The sequence below is a fragment of the Culex pipiens genome, chromosome 1 (genome assembly GCF_016801865.2).
Source record: "Culex pipiens pallens isolate TS chromosome 1, TS_CPP_V2, whole genome shotgun sequence".
NCBI classification, from domain to species: domain Eukaryota; kingdom Metazoa; phylum Arthropoda; class Insecta; order Diptera; family Culicidae; genus Culex; species Culex pipiens.
Window position 1 is genome coordinate 56,368,835 of NC_068937.1, and position 23,663 is coordinate 56,392,497.

The following is a 23,663-nucleotide window of genomic DNA, read 5'->3' on the forward strand; positions in this document are numbered from 1 at the left end:
TATAAAGATATGTCTTTAGTTTTTTTTTTTTTGAAAAGGTCCAATAAACCAAATTTCCAGTTTTTGCTTTTGGGTGTTTTTGAAACCGCTTTGAGTCAGGGGTATTAAAAACTCCCAAAAACAAAAAATGTGATAAATCTCTCCGATGAATCATGATTTTTTCTGGCAGCTCTGTCATTACATTTCGCTACCTATGGGCAAAACTTGAATTTTCTACTTTAAACTTTTGTAACCTAATATCTGTTTATGGTTTTCAACATAGATTTAACGGCTTATCATGAATCTTGAAAATCTGGCAACCTTGTATTGAGAAACTGTTACTTTACAAAGTAATTTAACGTGAAGACTTCCATCATTGCCATGATTTTTCGTTCAAAGATATAAATTTGGCGCCCCTATCAATATTTTGACAAAATTCCTTCTACAAGTTGTTTAGAATAGTGCCATACACATGCTGATTCCTTTTGGTAACGATTATCCCATTCCTTGCAAAGTTATGGAAATCGTCATTAATCAATGATTGCTAACTAGGACGTCAATGATTGTACCACAAAATTATATAAATTTTGAAACACATTTGATCTAGACTAAACATTCTTTCAGTAGCATAAAATAAACCGTGAATTGAATCAAATCGTTATGTTCTTCAATGTTTTTTGTTAAACGTTTTAAAGTTTACAAAATGTCAAGTTTGCTTTTACGAATAATACCGTTCTTAGTGTTTTCACGAACAATTTTCCAGAGTTTTTTTTATTGAAAAGGTCCTATAACATGTGAAACACAACAGTTTATAGGACCTTTAAAAAAACTCTAGATTTGTTAATTCAAATGTTCAAATGTTTTCACAAGTTTTAGAAAGCCTTTGGAAATGGATAAATATATATAGTAAGGAATTTCTAAAAGAACAATTCTAGAGTTTTTTTTAAAGGTCCTATCAACATATGAAAGACAATAGTTCAAAAACTCTAGAATTATTGATAATCAAGTTTTAATTGAGGAAACCCAGGAAAACTCTCCCTTTTTAAATCAAACTCACAGAAAAACAAAAATTTCTACACACAAAAAATTATTTCCGAATGTTACATCATTTATGATGTAACACTTTTGCACGTCATTAAAAATTTAAATTTAAATGCAATTTGATGTAAATTTGTAACAAATTATACGTAAAAACATGATTTTACGTGTGATTCAACCGTTTACGTCGAATCTTACGTTAACATCAATTGAGTTTACATGTAATTCATTTTTTCCGTGTCAAGTAAATCCACATATTCTTTCTGTGTAGTTAACAAAAGCTTCAACCAAATCAAAAAAGCAATTCAATGATTAAAAAGTTGTTAAAATTCCGTACAAATCCGTATTATGCGTAAAATTCCCTACAAAAATTCCGGCCTGTTAAAAATCCGCGAAGAGGTTCGAAAATCCGTATGGTAAGGAAAAAATCCGTACAGTCGGTAGCCTTACTCATTGCAAAGTCAATGCAGTTATCAAATTCTTAAAAAAAATCCTCCCGCATAGTTAAGGCTACCAACTCTTGCTGAGCAGCAAATCCGTATACTTTTCCGACATGACACCATGGTATAACAAAAAATGTCAAGGAATTATTTAGATAAATTTGGAATTAGGGAATTAGAAATATTTTTGTTAAACGTTCAAAAGTTTACGAAATATCAAGTTTACTTCTACGAATAATATTGTTGTCAGTGTTTTCACGAAAACATTTCTAGAGCTTTTATTGGAAAGGTCCTATAAATACAAGCACAACACAAGGTTTTCACAAGCTTTAGAAAGCCTTTTGATCTTTTATTTGATAAATATGTTTTTCAAGGAAGTTGAAAAGAACAATTATTGATAATCAAGATTGAACTGAGGAAAACCCGGAAAACGATGCAAGTTATCCTTTTAATATCAAACTGAAAGTTAAACAAAAATGTCTAATTAGCAAAAGCTTTGACCCAATCAAAAAAAAAACTATTTATAATTTGTTAAAATTCCGTACAAATCCGTACTATGCGAAAAATTCCGTACAAAAATTCCGGCCTGTTTAAAATCCGTGGAGAGGGTCGAAAATCCGTACGGTAAGGAAAAAATCCGTACAGTTGGTAGCCTTACGCATAGTCAACAACCATACAGTCACCATTTGCCGAATGATTCCATCAAAAATTCAGAGAAAATATTCTGGCACCACTGCCTAAACTCAAATTTGTCTGACGTTTGCGCCGAAACGATCTCGCCGTTGCACCGTTCTCAGCTGTCATGTTGGCAGATCGCGAACGCTTTCGTCGCTGCTTTTTTTTTTGCTGTCAGGTTGGCTGCGTCGCGGCGCTTTGATGGCAGTGCTGCAGAACTAGAATCGCATTCACTGAAAAAATGTGGCGAAAGTTTGAGGGATTGCAATCCATCTTGAAGTCGCTGGCCGAGGCCTGAGGAGTTGGATTTCGACTGTATTTCTCACGATCACTTCCGTTAATGGCAGTGCCATCAGAGTTCACGGGTTTTCTTACAAAAAAAAAACCCTTTTCACAATCTTCCGGTCTTGAAACAAAATCGTTCATAGTTCATAGGCACACAAAACATGGTTGAAAAATCACGTTGCAACATGGCAACTTGTTGAACATGGGACAATAGGGTTCTAAAGCCCTATGTAAATTTGTATGTACAATGATTGAAAACACGCTAAACTACCATTTCTGATCACTTATTTTTATTTTAATACAAAAAAAATGACAAAACATTTTCCCGATGGATCAACTATGGTCCCCTTGGAAACAGATGTCAAGTAGGACCGCATCTGCCAAGAAGGACCGTGAGGTTAATTTTTCAAAATTGGTTTAAAAATTCATTTTTAACTCTTTGTGGTCGTACAAAGGGTCATTGTACGCAGAAAATAAGCTTTATCGCTGTAAACAATAATGAGTGCATAATTGGCAAAGGGAGCGCGTGGTCGAAAAAAAAATATTCGGAGTGATCAGTGATTTTTTTGTGTGTGTGCCTTTTGTTTCGCATTTTTGTAATGAATTGTGCGCTGCGAGGAGAAAATTACCCTCCGGAAATGCAGCGTCATCAGTGCATAATTGGCAAAGGGAGCGCGTGGTCGTAAAATAATATTCGGAGTGAAAAGTGATTTTTTTTTGTGTGTGTGCCTTTTGTTTCGCATTTTTGTCGTGAATTGTGATATAGTTTTCGATAAAAACGATCCGAGTTCGTTAGGTTTATCGCGTAACAAAATTATTTTGATTCATCAAGAACGTCGTGTGGTGCGCGAGTCTTTTTTGTGTTGAAAAGACCTTCCCATAGCTCCGTAGCTCGGAGGGCTCGACGTCGGTTGTTTGTGTGTTAAGCCCTCTCCATAGCATCGTAGCTCGAGAGGCAACGAAAATCAATACCTTATCTAGCTAACAGAAAGAAGATAGGAAGGCACTTGATGATTGAGTTCGTCGCGTCTATTCCGTAACAAATTCATGAACTAAATGATTATATAATTACAAATCAGACTACGCTATCATTGCAGCATTGCGTTTAACACCTCATTTTATAAATAAATATTATTTGGTTTTATCTTTCCACAGCCGGCTGTCTAAGATTAAACCATTTCATTAAAAATTTAACAACAGTTAAACGGGAAATGTCTCATCCGCAGCAACCGAGTGTTTGCCTTGAGAATAAAATATAATACCTTTCAACAAACACTATGATTTTGGGTCGCATCATCATCTTCTATGATGAATCCTGACCAAACACCCTATCCTACTAACCAATTTTTCAGGTTCCTGGCGCTTGTGGGGTGTAAGCACAGAGTAAATCAGCTGCCCTAGTAGCAACCTGCGCTAACTAACATTCCCGTCCCTTAAAATCGAGATCTACAAACTGACATGGCGGGCGCCGTTGGTGGCCAATGACTGTTACCTATTCGCAACTGATCTTGTTCTGGAAATCATGGTGTTTTATCTTTTCAGCGCATTCATACATGCTGTTGATAAGGGAAATACCACGTGATAGTCGAAGCCTATGATCAGTAGTGCTGAAAGGATATTACGGTTCTGTTCAGCAACGGAGAAGGACAACCATGGGTGGTCTCTCATGCTCATGCTCATGCTTTTATCGCTGTAAACAATAATATCAGCAATCCAAGCTTTATTTTAGGAGCCAATTAGAACGGCAGATTAGAAAGAGTTTGGACTGTATCACTTTTTTTTTGAGAATGGCAAAACAATGTTTAAACTCCAATTTGGAACAAAAAACAAAACCAAACAAACACCTTATGGACATCGCAGGCTAAGGGAGTGTTGTGCCATCGGCACACATCGCCGCAAGGGAAGAAGCCCCGGCAAGGCAATTCGGCGGAACCAGCGCGGCGATGGTGAATTTTTAATTATTTTGGATATCGTCTTCGGCAGCAATCGCTCGCCCGCAGCAATATAAAATCATAAATCAGTAGTGCCGCTACTGTTCCGTACGCACATGCATCCTCTCCACTGCCTTAACACACATGATGGATGGATGATGTGCCGGAAGTCTCGGAGTGATATCAACCACATTAGTGACTCATCGCGGCGCGGAAACATTGAACGCGCGACCCTTCCTGTCCCGACAACTTAAGAGCGGATTAATCCGCTTTCGGGACTTCTTCGCGGTTGATCGAGTTCAATTCCGGGCACATTTTGCACACATTGGTAATATAATAATAAGGCCTCCGTTTTGGCAAGAGAGTTTAAGTTATTTCGGCTCCAAGGTGGCTGTCGACTTCGATTTTCGGCGCTGTCGCCACCTTTCCTTCCGTTCCGGAGTGCCCAATCCTGAGCACGGCTTTTTATGGAGTTGAATTATTGTCTAGGGTTGCTATATGTGGTGTTCGATGGCCGGCGCGACAGTTGTTGGCTGGTTTCCAGTTATTCGATTTAATTTCCGGGAAGGAGCATTGCTTTCTTTTGACAACCGTCGATGTAGGTCAGTAGTTGTAGTTTCCCTTCCCTGATATGGCGTCGGACACAATGTCTACCGCGCGCGAAGAATTGCGGAACAGCCGTGTAGACATGTGAGCGGTTCTTACTCGAAGGTCGTACACTCAAACCCCGATGGTTTGACACCAACTGTTGTCAAACGAACGGGGTCACTTTTTAGTTTGACACCCCTTTTACACGGAGTTCACACACACTACTGAACGTTTGTTTAGATAGTGTGTGTGAGCGCCGTGTAAAAAGTGACAGTTCGTCACTTTTTAGTTTGACTTTGACCAACCAACGGGGTACAAACTAAAAAAGTGTCAAACGAAAAAGTGACCAACCACCGGGGGTTGAGTGTAATTACGCCGGCTTCAAATTGAGCCAGTCCTTAAACGCGCTCAACCTGGCCCTATTACGGATTCGTTCAGCCTGCTCACTTCCGCACCGTTCTACGCAGCTGCTAGGGGTGACCCTTGACTGCAACTGGTAAAACCGCTTTCTGGTCACCCGAATCGCGGTAGCTGCCCAAGTCGGCGCCGCACTGGTGATGCATCGGGGCCTGACTCCAATAAAAGTTTTACGGTCCTCGCCGACCAACCTCTAGGTTCCCCAACCGCGGAGTGCAAGCCACGGGGATCCCAAAAATGGCAACCAATTCTCACGACTCCAAGCGCACTCGTAGATCTTCAAACCAGAACTCGTAAACCAGGCGCGTTGACGGAGGGAGGGAGTGCAGAACGTCATCGACCTAAACGCAAACAACAAAGCGCACCCGACGACGATTCCGATGATGATGATGTTGATATGGCCCAATAAAACCAAAATCACGTCCCAGACACAGAGGGAGTCTTTCGTACGACTTTATTTGCTGGTTACGGCGCGACCCAGGGTTTTTACAGTTGGCAGAGCATATTGTGATGCGGTGCTACCGAACTGGAGACAAAGACGGCTAATGGACCGAACACACCCTCCGCAACGACCTGCGCGGGACGACCTCCTCCGTCACATGCCCGGTAGATGTGACAAATTGGTCAACTCGTGAGTTTTTTTTCCTGCCTTCATGTCACGCTGTTTATGCTAATATGTTAATTATGACTTTGCTCAAAAATGAGTGAGTAAATATTGAACTGATTCGAATAAGTCAGAAGCTTTGAAGTCCGAGTTGAAACGTACGAAGTGAGATGTCGATGTTTGCTAGCTGATGCGTGTTGAGATCTGCGGAAGCTTAGAAGGTGTTTCTTTTTGAAGCTGTTGTGTGCACTGATTGATCATAAATAAAGGTGTGCCCCTCTGATGACTTTTGCATACATTACTAGATGGGACTACCAACGGGTTGGAGACATCCTAGATCAACTGCCATAAATCTAGTCAACGAGCTTCCTGAAGCTAATTCACTTTCAAACATTTCGGTCTAAGCAAACGGTTGAGCTAGCTGGACAACAACTGCTTACGCAACTCATTTATACTTTTACTTATCGTGTAAAATTAAAATAAACAATCTTGCAAAATTTAACTCTTTACAATGTCAATGAAGTTCAAATCTGAAAAAAAAAACTTCCATCAAAAATTAATGGAACATATTCTGGCACCACTGCCAAAACTCAAATTGATCTGACGTTTGTTCCGAAACGTTCTCGCCGTTTTCAGCTGTCACGTTGGCAGCGCGCGATCGTTTTCGTCGCTGCGCCGTTTTTTTTTTTGCTGTAAGGTTGGCTGCGCTGTTGATGACCGTGCTGCGGTACTAGAATCGCATACACTGAGAAAACGCGGCGAAAGTTTTAGTTATTCTTGGGCTTGGGTCGAACAATCCCAGTTAACTCAATCGGAATTCTGAAACGGAATTCAATTCAAATCGTGTACGTATTCCGTTTCAAGCGCAACAACCGATACGTACACGGAATCGGTTGTTGCGTTTGAAACGGAATACGTAAACGGTTCGAATTGAATTCCGTTTCAGAATTCCGATTAAGTTGACTGGGAGGGTGAATCAAGGGATTGCAATCCATCTTGAAGTCGCTGCCCGAGGCCTAAGGAGTTATATTTCGACTGTCTTTTTCACGATCATTTCCATTAACGGCAGTGCCCGCAGAGTTTATCGGCTCAGCACATCCGCAAATCTCCGCAGTTGTGGCCTTCGGCTTTGCCTCAAGGGAGCTTTGTTGATCTCCCGAGTTCCGTATCGGGGTCATTATCAACTCTGTGGCAGCAGCTTCGCTCACGTCAGCCGAAAATTAATTGAGGATTAGCTCTGCTCAACTATGCCGTCGCTGCGACGTAGAACGCCGCGCAATCCGGAACCAAGGTCGCACCAACAAGACTCATTAAAGATCGCTTATTGGGAGCAGTATCTCCGAAGACTGCTACTTGAGCTGAGCTGTTATCGCAGCGTCGTGACTGGTTGAGGTCGAGCACACTTGTGCTGCTGGGCGCACGTGTGTGGGAGGAGTAACTGTGGGAGAACAAAGCGGGGTTTGTCGAGTTGTCGGAACAGCTGAACAGCAGCGATCTACGCACAAATAGATAAGCAAAGTGTGTTGTGTTGCACAATAAAAAAAAAATAGGCGAAGGAGAGATTTGCTCCATTTGCGTCCGAACGAGGTCGTTCAAGGTCTGGAGAGGGTCGTCGCTTTCGATTTTCTCCCGCTCTCCATGATCTTTCTATCACCCGCTAGCTTAATCTGGCGTTGTTCAAGCCTTCGCGGAGACAGCGCGCGACAGTTTGTCTCTTCTTGGGAACGAGTTAATGTGCTGTGCTGTTTCAGAGGTAGTCGTTATCTCTTACCTGCGTGCTCCATTATCATTTTATTCGTCTTATCTTAATCCGCGTTGAACTGCTGGTTGCTGCCGCTGGAAGACAGAGACCTTCGAGTAACTGCGACTTTGTGGTTGTGGCGAATTCTTCAATGCCGACGAACAAAGGTACGGTTGACTGTGTCAACGTGGAATTTCGTGGCGAATGGAAAGTATCGCGGAATTACCATTTTGCAGCTGCAGCGAACTCTCGGCTATCATTTGGAGCAAGTCGTCGTATTAATTTTGTTTTGTGGGTTAATTATGGCACTTTGCTGCCAAGGATAGTTACTGTCTGAAATTCACAATGTCGCAGTTGATGTAAATTTTGCAATTTGGACTTATTTTGGTGGGTGACGTTAACTAATGGTGCCTTTGATTGCACGATTTGGATGAATTTTCTCCAAAAGACTATTTCTATCATTTTGGTGGTAAAAAACAACAATTGTTGAAGATATTTTTATCATTTGGTCAACAAGCTGAGCAAACAATTTTTATCTCAATTTGCTACCTTAAGCATAATTCATATCTTACTTGTATTGCTACCGCGTATTGTTTTAACATTTCAAGCAAAAAATTGTCAAATTGGCCATTGTGAGCAAAAAGTGTACACTAAAACCCGCTGGTTTGATGAGGTGACTTTTTAGTTTGACAACCCGTTCACACGGAGCTCTAACGCACCACCAGCGTCTGTTATGATACTGTACTGTACTGTACTATGAGCTTGATTGGTTCCGACAGGACCTGGCGCTTTAACCCACCGGCAGTCGCGTACGTGTACTTTGTACACACTTTGTAACGGCACTTGTAAGAAATGCCAAAACACGCGACTTCCCGAAGGTTAACTTTGAATTTAAAAATGGGATTTAACCCGTAAAGTCGGTGCGTTTTTGTTTTTTGCCAGATTTGAGCCCTGTAAAGTTTTTTTTTGCATTTTTCGAAAACCTGATTAGCCCATAGTCCGTATTCCAGGGAAACACTTGCCGAAGAGTGCGAAAAGATTCGTCAACTATTTAAAATGTTACAGAATTTATAACTTCTGTGATACTCAAGCTTCCTTATGGTTTTGAGAAACGTATTATTATTATTGACACGTTTGACTCTGAAAGCAGCCATACTGTCAAACGAATTTTGACCAACCACGGTAGATTTTTTTGAAATCATTCATTAGTGTGAACTTTAAAATAATGATCTCGGAATTCTTTTCTACCACAGTTTTTACGGCAATAAGGTCTCTGATGTCTGATGCCTGCTTATTAATTTTGCGGCATCTCATACTTTTGATGTCGTGACCGGCTCCGTGGCTTATTGGTTACGGCTTCTGCCTCACAAGCAGAAGGTTCAGGGATCAAATCCCGGTCGGTACCTTTGAAATTTGGAATCAGAAATTTTGAACTTTGAATATGAACAAAACCAAAAATGAATCAGGTGGGATTCGAACTCACGCCTTTGGATTGGTGGTCTGGGACGCTAAGCAGTCGGCCATCAGAAGGTTTACACTCTAGCAGTGATTTGATCCGTAGTGTTGAAACATGTTATCTTCTCATATTAAATACGCGCTGATCCCTGATTTGCCTGAGGGGATTGGAAGTCTAAATATAGATCGAGTTTCCTTCAGATGCTTGCTTCTATGTTTAGGCGGGGCCGAACAATGCCCAGCGACCTCGGAATTGGACCGCAAGGAGCTCTGTCATTCTGAAACGGGTCGTTGGAAGCAGCGTGAGGGCTATCACCACCTAATATTCGGAACTGAGATAAGTTGTATCAGCATTCAGCATATACAAAGTCTGATACAAACTATACTTTCCCATAATATCGCTACCAGTTAGCGGGTATTGGATTGGACCACACACACACACACACACACACACACACACACACACACACACACACACACACACACACACACACACACACATACATATCTCATACTTTTGATGTCGTCACGGTCAAACAAGGGCGTCTGTGTGATGTGTCCCTACACTCATGCTACCTTTTCAGGATTGGCACAGTTCGGGAAAACGCATACCACTATTGTGAGAGGTGACAGTGAATTTGTTTAATGGTACCAAGTGTGTGTGATAGCTAATAAACAAACGTTTACCGTGGCCAAAGGGTCGTGATTTGTTTTGATGACTCAACTCCGATACGAACAAATTAAGCAAAACCGAACGAAATCAAACCAAACTCCAATTCCCCCGAATGATATTCTTAACTCCGATACGAACAAATTAAGCAAATCCGAACGAAATCAAACCAAACTCCCATTCCCCCGAATGATATTCCAGTAGACTGACTTCCCTTTCACAAAAATGACCAAGCAATGAACGAAATTCTCCAAGAAATGTAAAAAAATTGTTGCCCGATAATTCAATTAAGTGTTTGCTAAGAATTTGTTAGTGTTAAAAAAGTACTGGTATTTGTAACAACAAAATCCCACGTACAGATGTTTATTCGTACGAATTTTGTTTTATTATATTATAGATTACTGAACATAAGATGAAGATGTTTGATCAAGCCAACACCTGTGAACTGGACCAAGCTGCCGGCGGGTATGAGAATTATTCATTCATTCACGGCTAAGATCTCTGATGTAAAACCTGTGAAATATGTAAGCGTATACGCTTACACTCGTTGTCACTAGATGCACGACTTAAAACCTAGTTTTTATTAAAACAGAAATGAAATGATAAAAATAATTATTTATTTTTATTAGTCTTTAATTCGTAAATTTTTTTCCGTGCAACCTCCGCACCGCTCGATCTAGTACTTCACATCATCGCGCAAAACGGCAACAGTGTTGGTTGTGATTTCGTTAGCTGTCATTTTTTTTCGTGCAAACGCGCTCGGCCATTTTCAGAAGTGTTTTCAAGTTTTGTGGATTAGAAAGAAGATTCCGAGGAGGTGATTTCGCGCTACACAAAGTTTTGGTTCGGTCGTTTCGAGAAGAGTTTGTGTTCAAGTTGTGCATTGTGAAAAAGCAGCATGTCATTTGCACCGAAAGGAGCCGGTTCGGCGTGCTACATCTGTAAGTTCTCGGAGGAGGATGATGTACACTACGGGATGGTGATGGCCAAGTGGAGAATCCGGGTCCACACCTTTTGCATGGTAAGTTGTTTTTTTTTTTATTTTTAGCGGCTTCGACTCCGAATTCAGGGTTGTTACGGACGGCATGATCCGTCCGGATGGCGCGTATCGCGCGGATTTGCTGGCCATTATGGTACGTTCGTTTGAGGGCTAGTGTGCCGCACTCAGTTTCATGCGAGTTCCACGCACACTAACAAATGACGTTCGTTTGAACCAAAACTGGTACCATAAATTGGCTCAGGCGCGGTTTTTGCGCGGATGGCTATTTTGATAAGTAAAACCATTGAGAGAAATATTGAAATATATTAAAATATTGAATTAGGGGAAAGTGGGGCAAGAGGAACAATCGCTCGTACCATCGTTATTCTTGCAATTTCCAATTTTCCAATATGAGGAACTAACAATACAACTACACTCAACCCCCGGTGACTGGTCACTTTTTCGTTTGACACTTTTTTAGTTTGCACCCCGTTGGTTGGTTCAAACTAAAAAGTGACGAACTGTCACTTTTTACACGGCTCTCACGCACACTATCAAAACAATCGTTTGGTAGTATGTGTGAACTCGGGGTGTCAAACTCAAATGTGACCCCGTTCGTTTGACAACAGTTGCGTGGTGATTATTGCATGCGATCGTAGGATCGTAATTGGTCAAGATTTTTTCTTCAAAAATTTCAGAAATTTCAAAAATTTCAAAAATTTCAAAAATTTCAAAATTTTTAAAAATTTCAAAAATTTCAAAAATTTCAAAAAATTCAAAAATTTCAAAAATTTCAAAAATTTCAAAAATTTCAAAAATTTCAAAAATTTCAAAAATTTCAAAAATTTCAAAAATTTCAAAATTTCAAAAATTTCAAAAATTGACAACAGTTGCGTGGTGATTATTGCATGCGATCGTAGGATCGTAATTGGTCAAGATTTTTTCTTCAAAAATTTCAGAAAATTCAAAAATTTCAAAAATTTTAAAAATTTCAAAAATTTCAAAAATTTCAAAAATTTCAAAAATTTCAAAAATTTCAAAAATTTCAAAAATTTTAAAAATTTTAAAAATTTTAAAAATTTTAAAAATTTTAAAAATTTCAAAAATTTCAAAAATTTCAAAAATTTCAAAAATTTCAAAAATTTCAAAAATTTCAAAAATTTCAAAAATTTCAAAAATTTCAAAAATTTCAAAAATTTCAAAAATTTTAAAAATTTCTAAAATTTCAAAAATTTCAAAAATTTCAAAAATTTCAAAAATTTCAAAAATTTCAAAAATTTCAAAAATTTCAAAAATTTCAAAAATTTCAAAAATTTCAAAAATTTCAAAAATTTCAAAAATTTCAAAAATTTCAAAAATTTCAAAAATTTCAAAAATTTCAAAAATTTCAAAATATTAAAAAATTTTAAAAATTTCAAAAATTTCAAAAATTTCAAAAATTTCAAAAATTTCAAAAATTTCAAAAATTTCAAAAATTTCAAAAATTTTAAAAATTTCAAAAATTTCAAAAATTTCAAAAATTTCAAAAATTTCAAAAATTTCAAAAATTTCAAAAATTTCAAAAATTTCAAAAATTTCAAAAATTTCAAAAATTTCAAAAATTTCAAAAATTTCAAAAATTTCAGAAATTTCAAAAATTTCAAAAATTTCAAAAATTTCAAAAATTTCAAAAATTTCAAAAAATTTCAAAAATTTCAAAAATTTCAAAAATTTCAAAAATTTCAAAAATTTCAAAAATTTCAAAAATTTCAAAAATTTTTTGAAATTTCAAAAATTTCAAAAATTTCAAAAATTTCTAAAATTTCTAAAATTTCTAAAATTTCTAAAATTTCTAAAATTTCTAAAATTTCTAAAATTTCTAAAATTTCTAAAATTTCTAAAATTTCTAAAATTTCTAAAATTTCTAAAATTTCTAAAATTTCTAAAATTTTTAAAATTTCTAAAATTTCTAAAATTTCAAAAATTTCTAAAATTTCTAAAATTTCTAAAATTTCTAAAATTTCTAAAATTTCTAAAATTTCTAAAATTTCTAAAATTTCTAAAATTTCTAAAATTTCTAAAATTTCTAAAATTTCTAAAATTTCTAAAATTTCTAAAATTTCTAAAATTTCTAAAATTTCTAAAATTTCTTAAATTTCAAAAATTTAAAAAATTTCAAAAATTTCAAAAATTTCAAAAATTTCAAAAATTTCAAAAATTTTAAAAATTTCAAAAATTTAAAAAATTTAAAAAATTTTGAAAATTTTAAAACTTTCAATAATTTCAAAAATTTCAAAGATAACAAAAATTTTAAAATTTTTGAAAATTTAGAAAATTTCTAAAATTCCAAAAATTTCTAAAACTTCTAAAATTTCTAAAATTTCTAAAATTTCTAAAATTCTAAAATTTCTAAAATTTCTAAAATTTCTAAAATTTCTAAAATTTCTAAAATTCTAAAATTTCTAAAATTTCTAAAATTTCTAAAATTTCTAAAATTTCTAAAATTTCTAAAATTTCTAAAATTTCTAAAATTTCTAAAATTTCTAAAATTTCTAAAATTTTTAAAATTTCTAAAATTTTTAAAATTTCTAAAATTTCTAAAATTTTCAAAATTTCTAAAATTTAAAAAATTTCAAAAATTTCAAAAAAAATTAAAAATTTCAAAAATTTTAAAAATTTTGAAAATTTTGAAAATTTTAAAAATTTCAAAAATTTCAAAAATTTCAAAAATTTCAAAAATTTCAAAAATTTCAAAAATTTCAAAAATTTCAAAAATTTCAAAAATTTCAAAAATTTCAAAAATTTCAAAAATTTCAAAAATTTCAAAAATTTCAAAAATTTCAAAAATTTCAAAAATTTCAAAAATTTCAAAAATTTCAAAAATTTCAAAAATTTCAAAAATTTCAAAAATTTCAAAAATTTCAAAAATTTCAAAAATTTCAAAAATTTCAAAAATTTCAAAAGTTTTAAAAATTTTAAAAAGTTCAAAAATTTCAAAAATTACAAAAACTTTGGAAATCTTCAAAATTTTCAAAATATAAAAAAAAAATTATCTTTAAAATTTTTGAAATTTTTGAAATTTTTAAAATTTTAAATTTTTTAAAAAATTTTAAAACTTTTAAAATTTTTAAAATTTTTAAATTTTCAAAAATTTCAAAAATTTTAAAGATAATTTTTTTTTAATATTTTGAAAATTTTGAAGATTTCCAAAGTTTTTGTAATTTTTGAAATTTTTGAACTTTTTAAAATTTTTAAAACTTTTGAAATTTTTGAAATTTTTGAAATTTTTGAAATTTTTGAAATTTTTGAAATTTTTGAAATTTTTGAAATTTTTAAAATTTTTGAAATTTTTGAAATTTTTGAAATTTTTGAAATTTTACAAAATAACAAAAATTACAAAAAAAAATACAAAAAATTAAAATTACAAAAAATACAAAAATTACAAAAAAAAAACAAAAATTACAAAAATTACAAAAATTACAAAAATTACAAAAATTGCAAAAATAACAAAAATTACTAGAAATTACACAAATAAAATCAAAAATTTCAAAGTTTTTAAAAATTTCTAATTTCAGAAATTTGGCCATTGGCAAATATTTTGTTTTAAATTTAAAAACAATTATAAATTTAGAAACACCCTGGGCTTTGTCATAATGAGTGTCATAGGTTTGATGCTTGTTTGGCAAAGAGTATGATTTGATTCGATGTGGAATTAAAATCGAAGTGTTCAGTATATTGCTGAAGCTTCCATTTTTACACATGGACACCACTTCATGCTGCGAGAACCCACTTTGGCGTAGTCTCAGGGCTTAATCGATGGCCGGTAAGCTGTCATCGAGACAAGGAGGTTCTCTGATAGTGGAAATATCACATTTGTACAATGAACCGCTACATATGTGATTTTTCCCTATCTTAATGTGGGTGTCAGGTTAGGATGCGGGTTTAAAAAAATAGTGTTTGTAGAATTTAGGATTTTAACTATAAATATCAACTTTTTATACTTTGCCTTTAGTTATTTAGGGACAAAATTAGTAATAGTGAATTTAGTAATTCTATCAGAATCGGTGATTTTCATTCAAGTAGCATAAAAACCATTCTGATTTGTCAAAATTTCCATAGAGTCTCGATCAATCAATAGTGAAATGATATCGGACTAAATTCGTTGATCTGTTGAACTAACGGTTGTCGGATTATGATTGTATCGACCATTGTTGCGAATCGAGGATCAACTGGAATTCTGACGAACAAATGGTCGTCTCTTTTTCAATTCACGACTTGTAAAATGTGAACTGTTATTAATTTTTATTTGTTTTTTAAAAGAAGCCAGACATGTTTTACAAAAAAAACGTTTATTTTTTGCTATTAATTAAAATGTCGGGGATTTGAGATAAGCGTAGCTTTCGGATAGGTTGCTTTAAATCTTGTATTCAATTCAAGTTAGGTAGTTATCCGCAAATGAATATTTGGACTTATATGAATAATTGAACATTTTGGACTTATGAATAACACACAACTGTACATTTATTCTAGAGTCAGATCCAAACAGCGTCAGTGTTTATTTGGTCGAAGTGTACTAATTCATTGGCAGATCTGATTCTAGTTGTAATGTACGACAAGACTACTGACGGACGTGACAGGACGAGGGCCCAGTTTAGAGGTTTCGACATCAACGATGTGCGGCTGGATCACCCTCCCAAAAAAAAAAAAAAAAAAAAAAAAAAAAAAAAAAAAAAAAAAAAAAAAAAACAATTATAAATTTAGAAACAATTTTAAATGTTTACATATGTGTTAAAATAGTTAAGTGAAAAACATGTAATTTTGACTAAAGTAGAAAACTGCAATAATAATCGAACCAATGAATCTAAATGACTACCATCTTAATCAGGCAGACCAATATTCATTGAACATTTGTAAAATAATAATTTGTATATACTTTCGCAAAGATTTTTCATTAGTCGCACCGCTTTTTTTTTTAAAATACGCCGTAACATACATTTTTCAAAGTTTATGACACCCCTTACATATTTTATATAGAAAAAAAAAATAATTAAAAAAATGAACACAAAGCGTATGAATAATATTGTGTAATTTTTTTTTGAACAAAACTTTTGTGATTTCTCATGTTTAAATCTATAGTTTTTTTTAAGGTCTTATTATAAACATATGAAGAAACACAAAACTCTAGAAAATGCGAAAATTTCCAAAAAATACCTGAAATTAAGAACACAATCAACAATGTTCGACATTTGGCCCAGAAGCTCATGTGAGCTTCAAATTTGGCCCGCCATTCAAAAACTTTGAGCACCCCTGGTTTAGTTCATAGATTCATAGACTTGTATCAGAAGAAAGTGAAGCATTTTCGCTAGTTCTCACTGTTCTGTATTCTGCGTGCACGTCCGCAAACATAGACCACACACAAACTAACACAAAGCGCCACCAAGAGGCAAAAGGTGATTGCGAATATTTTTGACACTTTCGTCAAAAATATGCGGTTTTGCAAAAACAAATAACAAAACCAACTTTTAAATGAAGTTTGACTGTCAAACTTGTAATTCGTTGCTGATTTGTTCGAAAATTTGTTAAAAATAATAAGTTTTTTTTGCAGCACCCATTTTGGACGGACATTTCTGTTGTCACCTTCTGGTTCCTTGGATTGGCCATGGATAATTTCACAGTGTAATAAACAGGGCAGCTACCACTACGTGGCGCCACTGTTCCGAATGAGAAAATGATACAGGTTTTTCAGACGAGTTTCAATCCCGTGAGAAGGTTCACGGATCAAATCCCGGCCGGTACCTTTGAAATTTGGAATCAGGAATTTGAACTTTGAATATGAACAAAAACGAAAATGATACAGGTGGGATTCGAACTCACACCTCTGGATTAGTGGTCTGGGGCGCTAAACAGTCGGCCATCAGAAGGTTTACACTCTAGCAGTGAATTGATCCGTAGTGTTGAAACATGTTATCTTCTCATATTAAATACGCGCTGATCCCTGATTTGCCTGAGGGGATTGGAAGTCTAAATATAGATCGAGTTTCCTTCAGATGCTTGCTTCTATTTTTAGGCGGGGCCGAACAATGCCCAGCGACTTCGGAATTGGACCGTGAAAGCTATGTCATTCTGAAACGGGTCGTTGGAAGCAGCGTGAGGGCTATCACCACCTAATACCCGGGACTGAGATAAGTTGTATCAGCATTCGGCATATACAAAGCCTGATACAAACTATACTTTTCCATAATTTCGCTACCGGTTAGCGGGTATTGGATTGGACCACACTCACACACACAGCAACCAAGGAAGTTGTTGTCTTCTTATTCGAAAATTGTCAAACTTACGTTGTAAATAACTACGAAAATCGATCGATCGATAGTTGCCGTAGTACTGAAGATACTAAAATGTCTGTAAAACAGAAATCTGAGTGCAAAAGCTATGGTTGATGTGTACCGTTAAGTGGACTATTTTTTTTATTTTCTAAAACTTTAAAATTGAATATTTTTGTTAATTTGTTCTTGACTTTTTAGAGCAACTACCTTTTTATTTTTAAAAATAAAATAAAAAATCACGTTTTGTTTTTTTTAATATTTGTATTTTTAAATTTTTTAAGCCTCTAAAAAATTTTTTTTTTGATGTTGTTAAATTTTTTGAAATTGTTATAATTTTTGGAAGTTTTAAAATTTTAGATTTATTTTGCATTTTAGATTTTTTTTTTAATTTTTAAATTTTTTGCATTTTTTAAGTTTCTAGAATATCTAAAATCTTTAATTTTTTTGATTTTTTTTTAATTTTTGATTTTTTTCATGTTTCAAAATTTTTGAACACTTAAGATTTTTTTTGAAATTAAAAAAAAGATATGTTTGTTTTTGTTTGGTTTGGATTTTTTAAATCTTGTAATATTTTCACAGTAAAAAAATGAACTGAGATTTTTTTAATATTCCGTTTAAATTAAAAAAATATTCAAAAAAGTAGGTATTACAAATTACAATAAGTCGTTATTAGTCGATGGTAAATCGAGATTTGTCGATGGTAAGTCGTTATCTTACTATGAAGAAATCTCATATATATGCGAATGCAATAATCAGCACGTTGGTGTCGAAACAACGGGGTTTGAGTGTAGTTAATTTTACTACCAAATAACCGCCAAAACGGTGTAAACGCCATAAGATTGAATAGTGTTTTTTTCAAATCCTTTGTTTTCTTATAAAATTTTGAAAGCCCAAAATAAGATTTAGGGTTCGTTTTTAAGTTCATTTCATCAAAATGCAATTTTGCTATATCAAAAGTGCCTCTACCAATGACTTGCACCTATTATAAAGTATGATTAATATTTTGGTTATTTTGGTTGTGAGCTTTTAAAAAATCTTGTTCAGGTTGGGCAAGTGTACCATATCTAATCTAATCTAATCAGACCCTAGCGCAGCCAATCTTTCGAAGGGATCCTGGAGAGTGCCTTAGGTTAGATGACGCCTAGCACTCTTCTTGTCATTTATTAACATTTGTAGTGCGCCATTGCATTGAAACATCACAAGCGTTAAAGCGGCCAGGCCTACTGCGTAAAGCCGTAACGCAGAGATGACTCGTAATTGGGTTGAGTTTGAGCACTGAGTGTTCGAACAACGACAAAATTCTGAATCGACAGGGGAGGAAGAAGCGTGGGGACACACCACCATACGCTCCGAGATTTGGTTGTATTCGTTGGGAGCACCATGCTAAGAAGGTTTGGTACTCCGAAACCCTCTGGGATGGGACATTGTAATCCCACGAATGCTCTGGACACTATTTGCCGTGGTTATAGCGCCACAACTCGCTCTCTGTAACAGTATTCCTAATTCCAGTCCAAGCTCACCAAGTCGTCATGGCCTAGTGGTTAGCATTTCTGGAGTTTTTTTTTGAAAAGGTCCAATAAACAAAATTTTCAGTTTTTGCTTTTTAAGTGTTTTTGAAACCGCCTTGAGTCAGGGGTATTAAAAAACACCCAAAAAGCAAAAACTGAAAATTTGGTTTATTGGACCTTTCTAAAAAACTCCAGATTTTTGCTTACCAATCCAAAGGACGGGGGATCGAACCCCGCTTCGAACGACTTTGATTTGTTCGTTCATATTCATCATTTCAAATTTTTGTGTTCTTAACTTTCTCGTTGGGAGCAGATGGGAATCGAACCCAGAACCATTCGCTTGCAAAGCGAACACCGTAACCAGTCAGCCACGGCCGCTCCCCCGTGTACCATATGGATTTTTAGTATGGAACAAATTATGAATTGCTTATTGGGAAATTTATACTTAAAAATACTTAAAAAAATGTCCATGCTAAATTTATCGATATTTTGAAATTTTTCCATTTATATACAAGTAATTTTTTAGTAAAATATTATTATTTCATCTAAAAAATGAAAGAAACGTTTCAAATACATTCTAATCTGATGTGTCTGAATGTTAGCAAATTAACATGTTGTTTCATGCATTGTTCCTCTTGCCCCAACGGGTTGTTCGTCTTGCCCAACTAGTTGAGTAGAATGTACGGAAAATTAATAGATTTAAAATCATTTTAATACAGTACAAAACAAGATTTTTAAATTCTTAAATTCCTTAACTTGACCTATTTTAAAATAGGAATTGCAGATTTCATAAACTCTGAATCTTTTAAAATGCTAAAATCTGCAGAATTTTAAAATGGTACCATTTTTGTCACCATTTTAGATTAAAGAAAATATGATATTGTTGGAGAACTTTTGGAGTCATATTTTAGGTTAGAGTAGTTTTGAGAAGAAAATAATACAAATTTCGTTTTTATTTTTTTTCTACGTGACACATTGATGAAGAACATCGAGTACGAACTGTACTGTAACTGTACGAACTTATTTTCAAATGTCTAGATTTATATTTTTTTTATTTATGATTTTTTTTTAATTTGTGTAGGTTTGTTTTTGAATTTAAATTTAACTTACACGCAGAAAAAAATTGTAGAATCAGCCTGTACGAGGTTTGATTCAACAATTTTTTTGTTGAATATAATCAACGCCGATTTTCCGTAGAAACAAACCTTGATTTTCTCAATTCCACAAACATCTTTTGTTGTTTTGAAAATGTTGCTGTGACGTTTAGCGTTGATTCAACAAAAATCTTGATTTTCAAATTAACAAAACGTTGATTCAAATATGCCTTATTTTTCTGCGTGTAGTTTTTATATCTAATTTTCTATATATTTTAAGTTCTATTTTCGATATTTTTTTGCTAATAATTGTCTGGTTTTCTTAATTCTAGCTAAAAATTTTTTGTCCATATAATTTTCGGCGTTTCAAGATTCTGCGTACTGAGATTCAGCCTCATGTGGCTATTCTGGATTTAAAATTGTGTTTCTTCAATATAACATTATTGAAACGTTTGTAATCTTTGCGTTACTTCCGACGGAGTCCTTAAAAAACATAAAACGAGTTTAATTTTTGTTCATAAATCCTTAATTTTTTTTTTCATTTCATAATTCAATGAAATGATTATGAAACTCTGTTTGATGTTTGTCGCTCGATTTTTTGGCGCGGATTTCGCGTTGATTGGTACGGCACAAATTTGACGTGGATTTTTTTTTCGACTTCTCCGTAACAACCCTGATTTTAGCGACCCCTTCTCAGACTTCTCAAAATTTGACGTTCCTTGGTCCTCAAAAAGAGCCCGACTCCACCGACTTCAACTTCAGCTCCTGGGGCAGAAAAACATTTCAGAATGTGAAATTTTGACTAATTTGTGAATATATTGCAGTTGCTGTCCCCGAAACTCGTGCCGAACGGAAAACCGGACGTAATGTGCGGCTATACGCTGGAGGGTATTAAGGCGGAGGTGACGCGAATCAGAACACAAAAGTGTTACCTCTGCGAGGGGCCCTACGCGAACCTCTCGTGCTGCGCAAACCGGTGTGGTCGCACCTATCACATCGTTTGCGGAACGAAGGCCTGTTGCGTGAACGAGTTCGCCGGAAGGTTCCGGAGCTGGTGCCCGCAGCACGTCGAGCTCAACGATTCGGTCCACCACGACGACGACGAGGTGTGCGTCATCTGCGACCAGAAGATTGGATCGTACGACCGGTTTGGGTCAATGGTGGCACCCTGCTGCCGGAACGGTTGGTTCCATAGGCGCTGTGGCGCGTTGCGCGCATTCACGGCAGGGTATTACTTCAATTGCCCGCTGTGCAATAGCGACGAAGAGTTCAAGACGGACTTGCAACTTCAAGGTGTATTCATCCCGTTGGTGCGGCCGCCAGTGTGCGATGCACCGGATTGCCGTTGCCCGCAGGGACGCAACTTCACCTCGAGCGTCTGGAGCCGGCGATTTTGCGAGGCTTGCGGGTCGAGCTGTCGGCATGACCTTTGCCATTTGGAGAGCCACTACATCTGCAAGGCGTGCCAGCCACCGCTCGCCAGTGAAACCCCGCCGACGCGCACCGGCGGTGACGACCAAGCCGTACCTGGACCCAGCGGCGTTTCCAGCGTTAAGAAGAACCTGCAGCGCAAGTCGGTGGCGGACCAGACGTCCGACGTCGGCAACGATGATGGCGCGGCGGAAGGCACCGTTAGACACGGCGATACGGAGCAGCAGATCCTTCCAGGCGCAAGCGAACCCGCGCTGCCGAGCATCGGCGAAGGCGAGGAACCTGGAGAAGGCGCCCCCGCGCGGCCGAGCACCGGCGAAGGCGTCACCAAGAGCCGTCGCAAGGCGAGCAAGGCGAATCGAAGCAAGGCGGTGGCGGACCAGTTGTCCGACGTCGGCAACGATGATTGCGCGGTGGCAGGCACCGTTAATTACGGGGATACGGAGCAGCAGATCCTTCCAGGTGCAAGCGAACCCGCGCTGCCGAGCATCGGTGAAGGCGAGGAACCTGGAGCAGGCGCCCCCGCGCGGCCGAGCACCGGCGAAGGCGTCACCAAGAGCCGTCGCAAGGCGAGCAAGGAGAATCGAAGCAAGTCGGTGGCGGACCAGATGTCCGACGTCGGCAACGATGATTGCGCGGCGGCAGGCACCGTTAATTACGGGGATACGGAGCAGCAGATCCTTCCAGGTGCAAGCGAGCCCGCGCTGCCGAGCATCGGCGAGTCCGAGGCAGGCGCCACCGGTGGCCCCGTCAAGAAGGCAAAGCCGAAGCGACGCAAGTCGGTGGTGGTGATGCTCCCCCAGGACGAGGACACCCGGTCGCGCGACGGCGAAACGGACCCGCCCGCCAACAGCTGCACACTGAGGGTGGTGAACGAAGCGAAGAAGGACCACATTGACCTGTTCGTGGCCAGTGTAGCGGCCTCGTTGCGGCTGCTATCGCAGGAAGAATACTACACGGCCAAAAGAGAAATTAATGAAATTATGTACAAATTCGAGCTGATGGCGCTGGCTCGCCATAACGAATGATGTGCTGTTTTATCTTTTTTCTTCTTCGAGCGGCGGAGGCAGGCTCAATATAAAATGTTTTGAACTCACAAAAGCCAACCTTGTTTTATTCGTTGTTTTAGCTTATTTCACATCCTGTTTTGAACGATCCCTAAAGCATGACCGTCAGAATAAAAAAAATCTTGGTTGACTTTCGACAAGATTCGGTTGCTATTGAAATGTTCTCGCGGCGCGATTCCTAAAACATTCTATAAGTGCATCTCCAGAGCTGGGGGCAATAATCAAAGCAAAAAACTTAGAAAAAAAAATAATTAAAAATTTAAAAAATCGAAAAATTTAAAAAAAATCAAGAAAATTAGAAGATTCAAAAAAATAAAAAAAAAAAAATCAAAAAATCAAAAAAATCAAAAAATCAAAAAAAAAATTTAAAAAATTAAGAAAAAAATTAAAAAATATATAAAAAATTCTATAAATTCTAAAAAAAACTCCAAATTCTAAAAATTCTATAAATTCTAAAAATTTTAAAAAATTTAAAAAATTCTAAAAATTTAAAAAATTCTAAAAATTCTAAAAATTCTTAAAAATCTTAAAAAATCTAAAAATTCTGAAAATTATAAAAATTCTGAAAATTCTAAAAATTTTGAAATTGCTAAAAATTCTAAAAATGCTAAAAATCCTTAAATAATCTAAATATTCTTTAAAATTCTAAAAAATCTAAAATTTCTAAAATTTTTTAAAATTCTTAAAAATTCTAAAAATTCTAATAAAACTAAAAATTCTAAAAATACTAAAAATTCTAAAAAAATTAAAAATTCTAAAAATTTTTAAAATTCTAAAAATTCTAAAAAATTCTATTAATTCTATAAATTCTAAAAATTCTAATTTTTTTAAAAATTCTAAAATTTTTAAAAATTCTTAAAATTCTTAAAATTCTAAAAATTCTAAAATTTTTAAAAATTCTGAAAATTCTAAAAATTCTATAAATTCTATAAATTCTATAAATTCTAAAAATTCTAAACTTTTTAAAAATTCTAAAAATTCTTAAAATTCCTTAAATTCTAAAAATTCCAAAAATTCAAAAAATTCTAAAATTTCTATAAATTGCTAAAAATTCTAAAAAATCTAAAAATTAAAAAAAAAATTCAAAATTCTGAAATTTCTAAAAATTCTAAAAATTCTTCAAATTCTTCAAATTCTTCAAATTCTTAAAATTCTGAAAATTCTTAAAATTCTTAAAATCCTTGAAATTCTTAAAATTCTAAAATTTTTAAAAATTCTAAAAAATCTAAAAAATCTAAAAATTCTAAAAATTCTAAAAATTCTAAAAATTCAAAAAATTCTTAAAATTCTAAAAATTCTAAAAATCCTGAAAATTCTAAAAATTCTAAAATTCTAAAAATTCTAAAAATCTTAAAATTTTTAAAAATTCTAAAAATTCTAAAAAATCTAAAAATTCTGAAAATTCTCAAAATTCTGAAAATTCTAGAAATTCTGAAATTTCTAAGAATTCTAAAAA

General features: G+C 35.3%; 2 protein-coding genes across 3 annotated transcripts in view; both read left to right on the forward strand.

Annotated features, from left to right (window-relative positions):
• The window catches only part of LOC120426454 (death-associated protein kinase related), a 163,937-nt gene that overhangs the window by 37,253 nt on the left and 103,021 nt on the right, over positions 1-23,663 (forward strand). The window lies entirely within an intron of this gene.
• Positions 6,902-22,458, forward strand: LOC120426456 (uncharacterized). Its single transcript, XM_039591218.2, has 2 exons — positions 6,902-10,844; positions 20,534-22,458. The coding sequence occupies exons 1-2, from the start codon at positions 10,722-10,724 to the stop codon at positions 22,166-22,168; spliced, it is 1,758 nt and encodes a 585-aa protein (XP_039447152.1). The 5' UTR covers positions 6,902-10,721; the 3' UTR covers positions 22,169-22,458.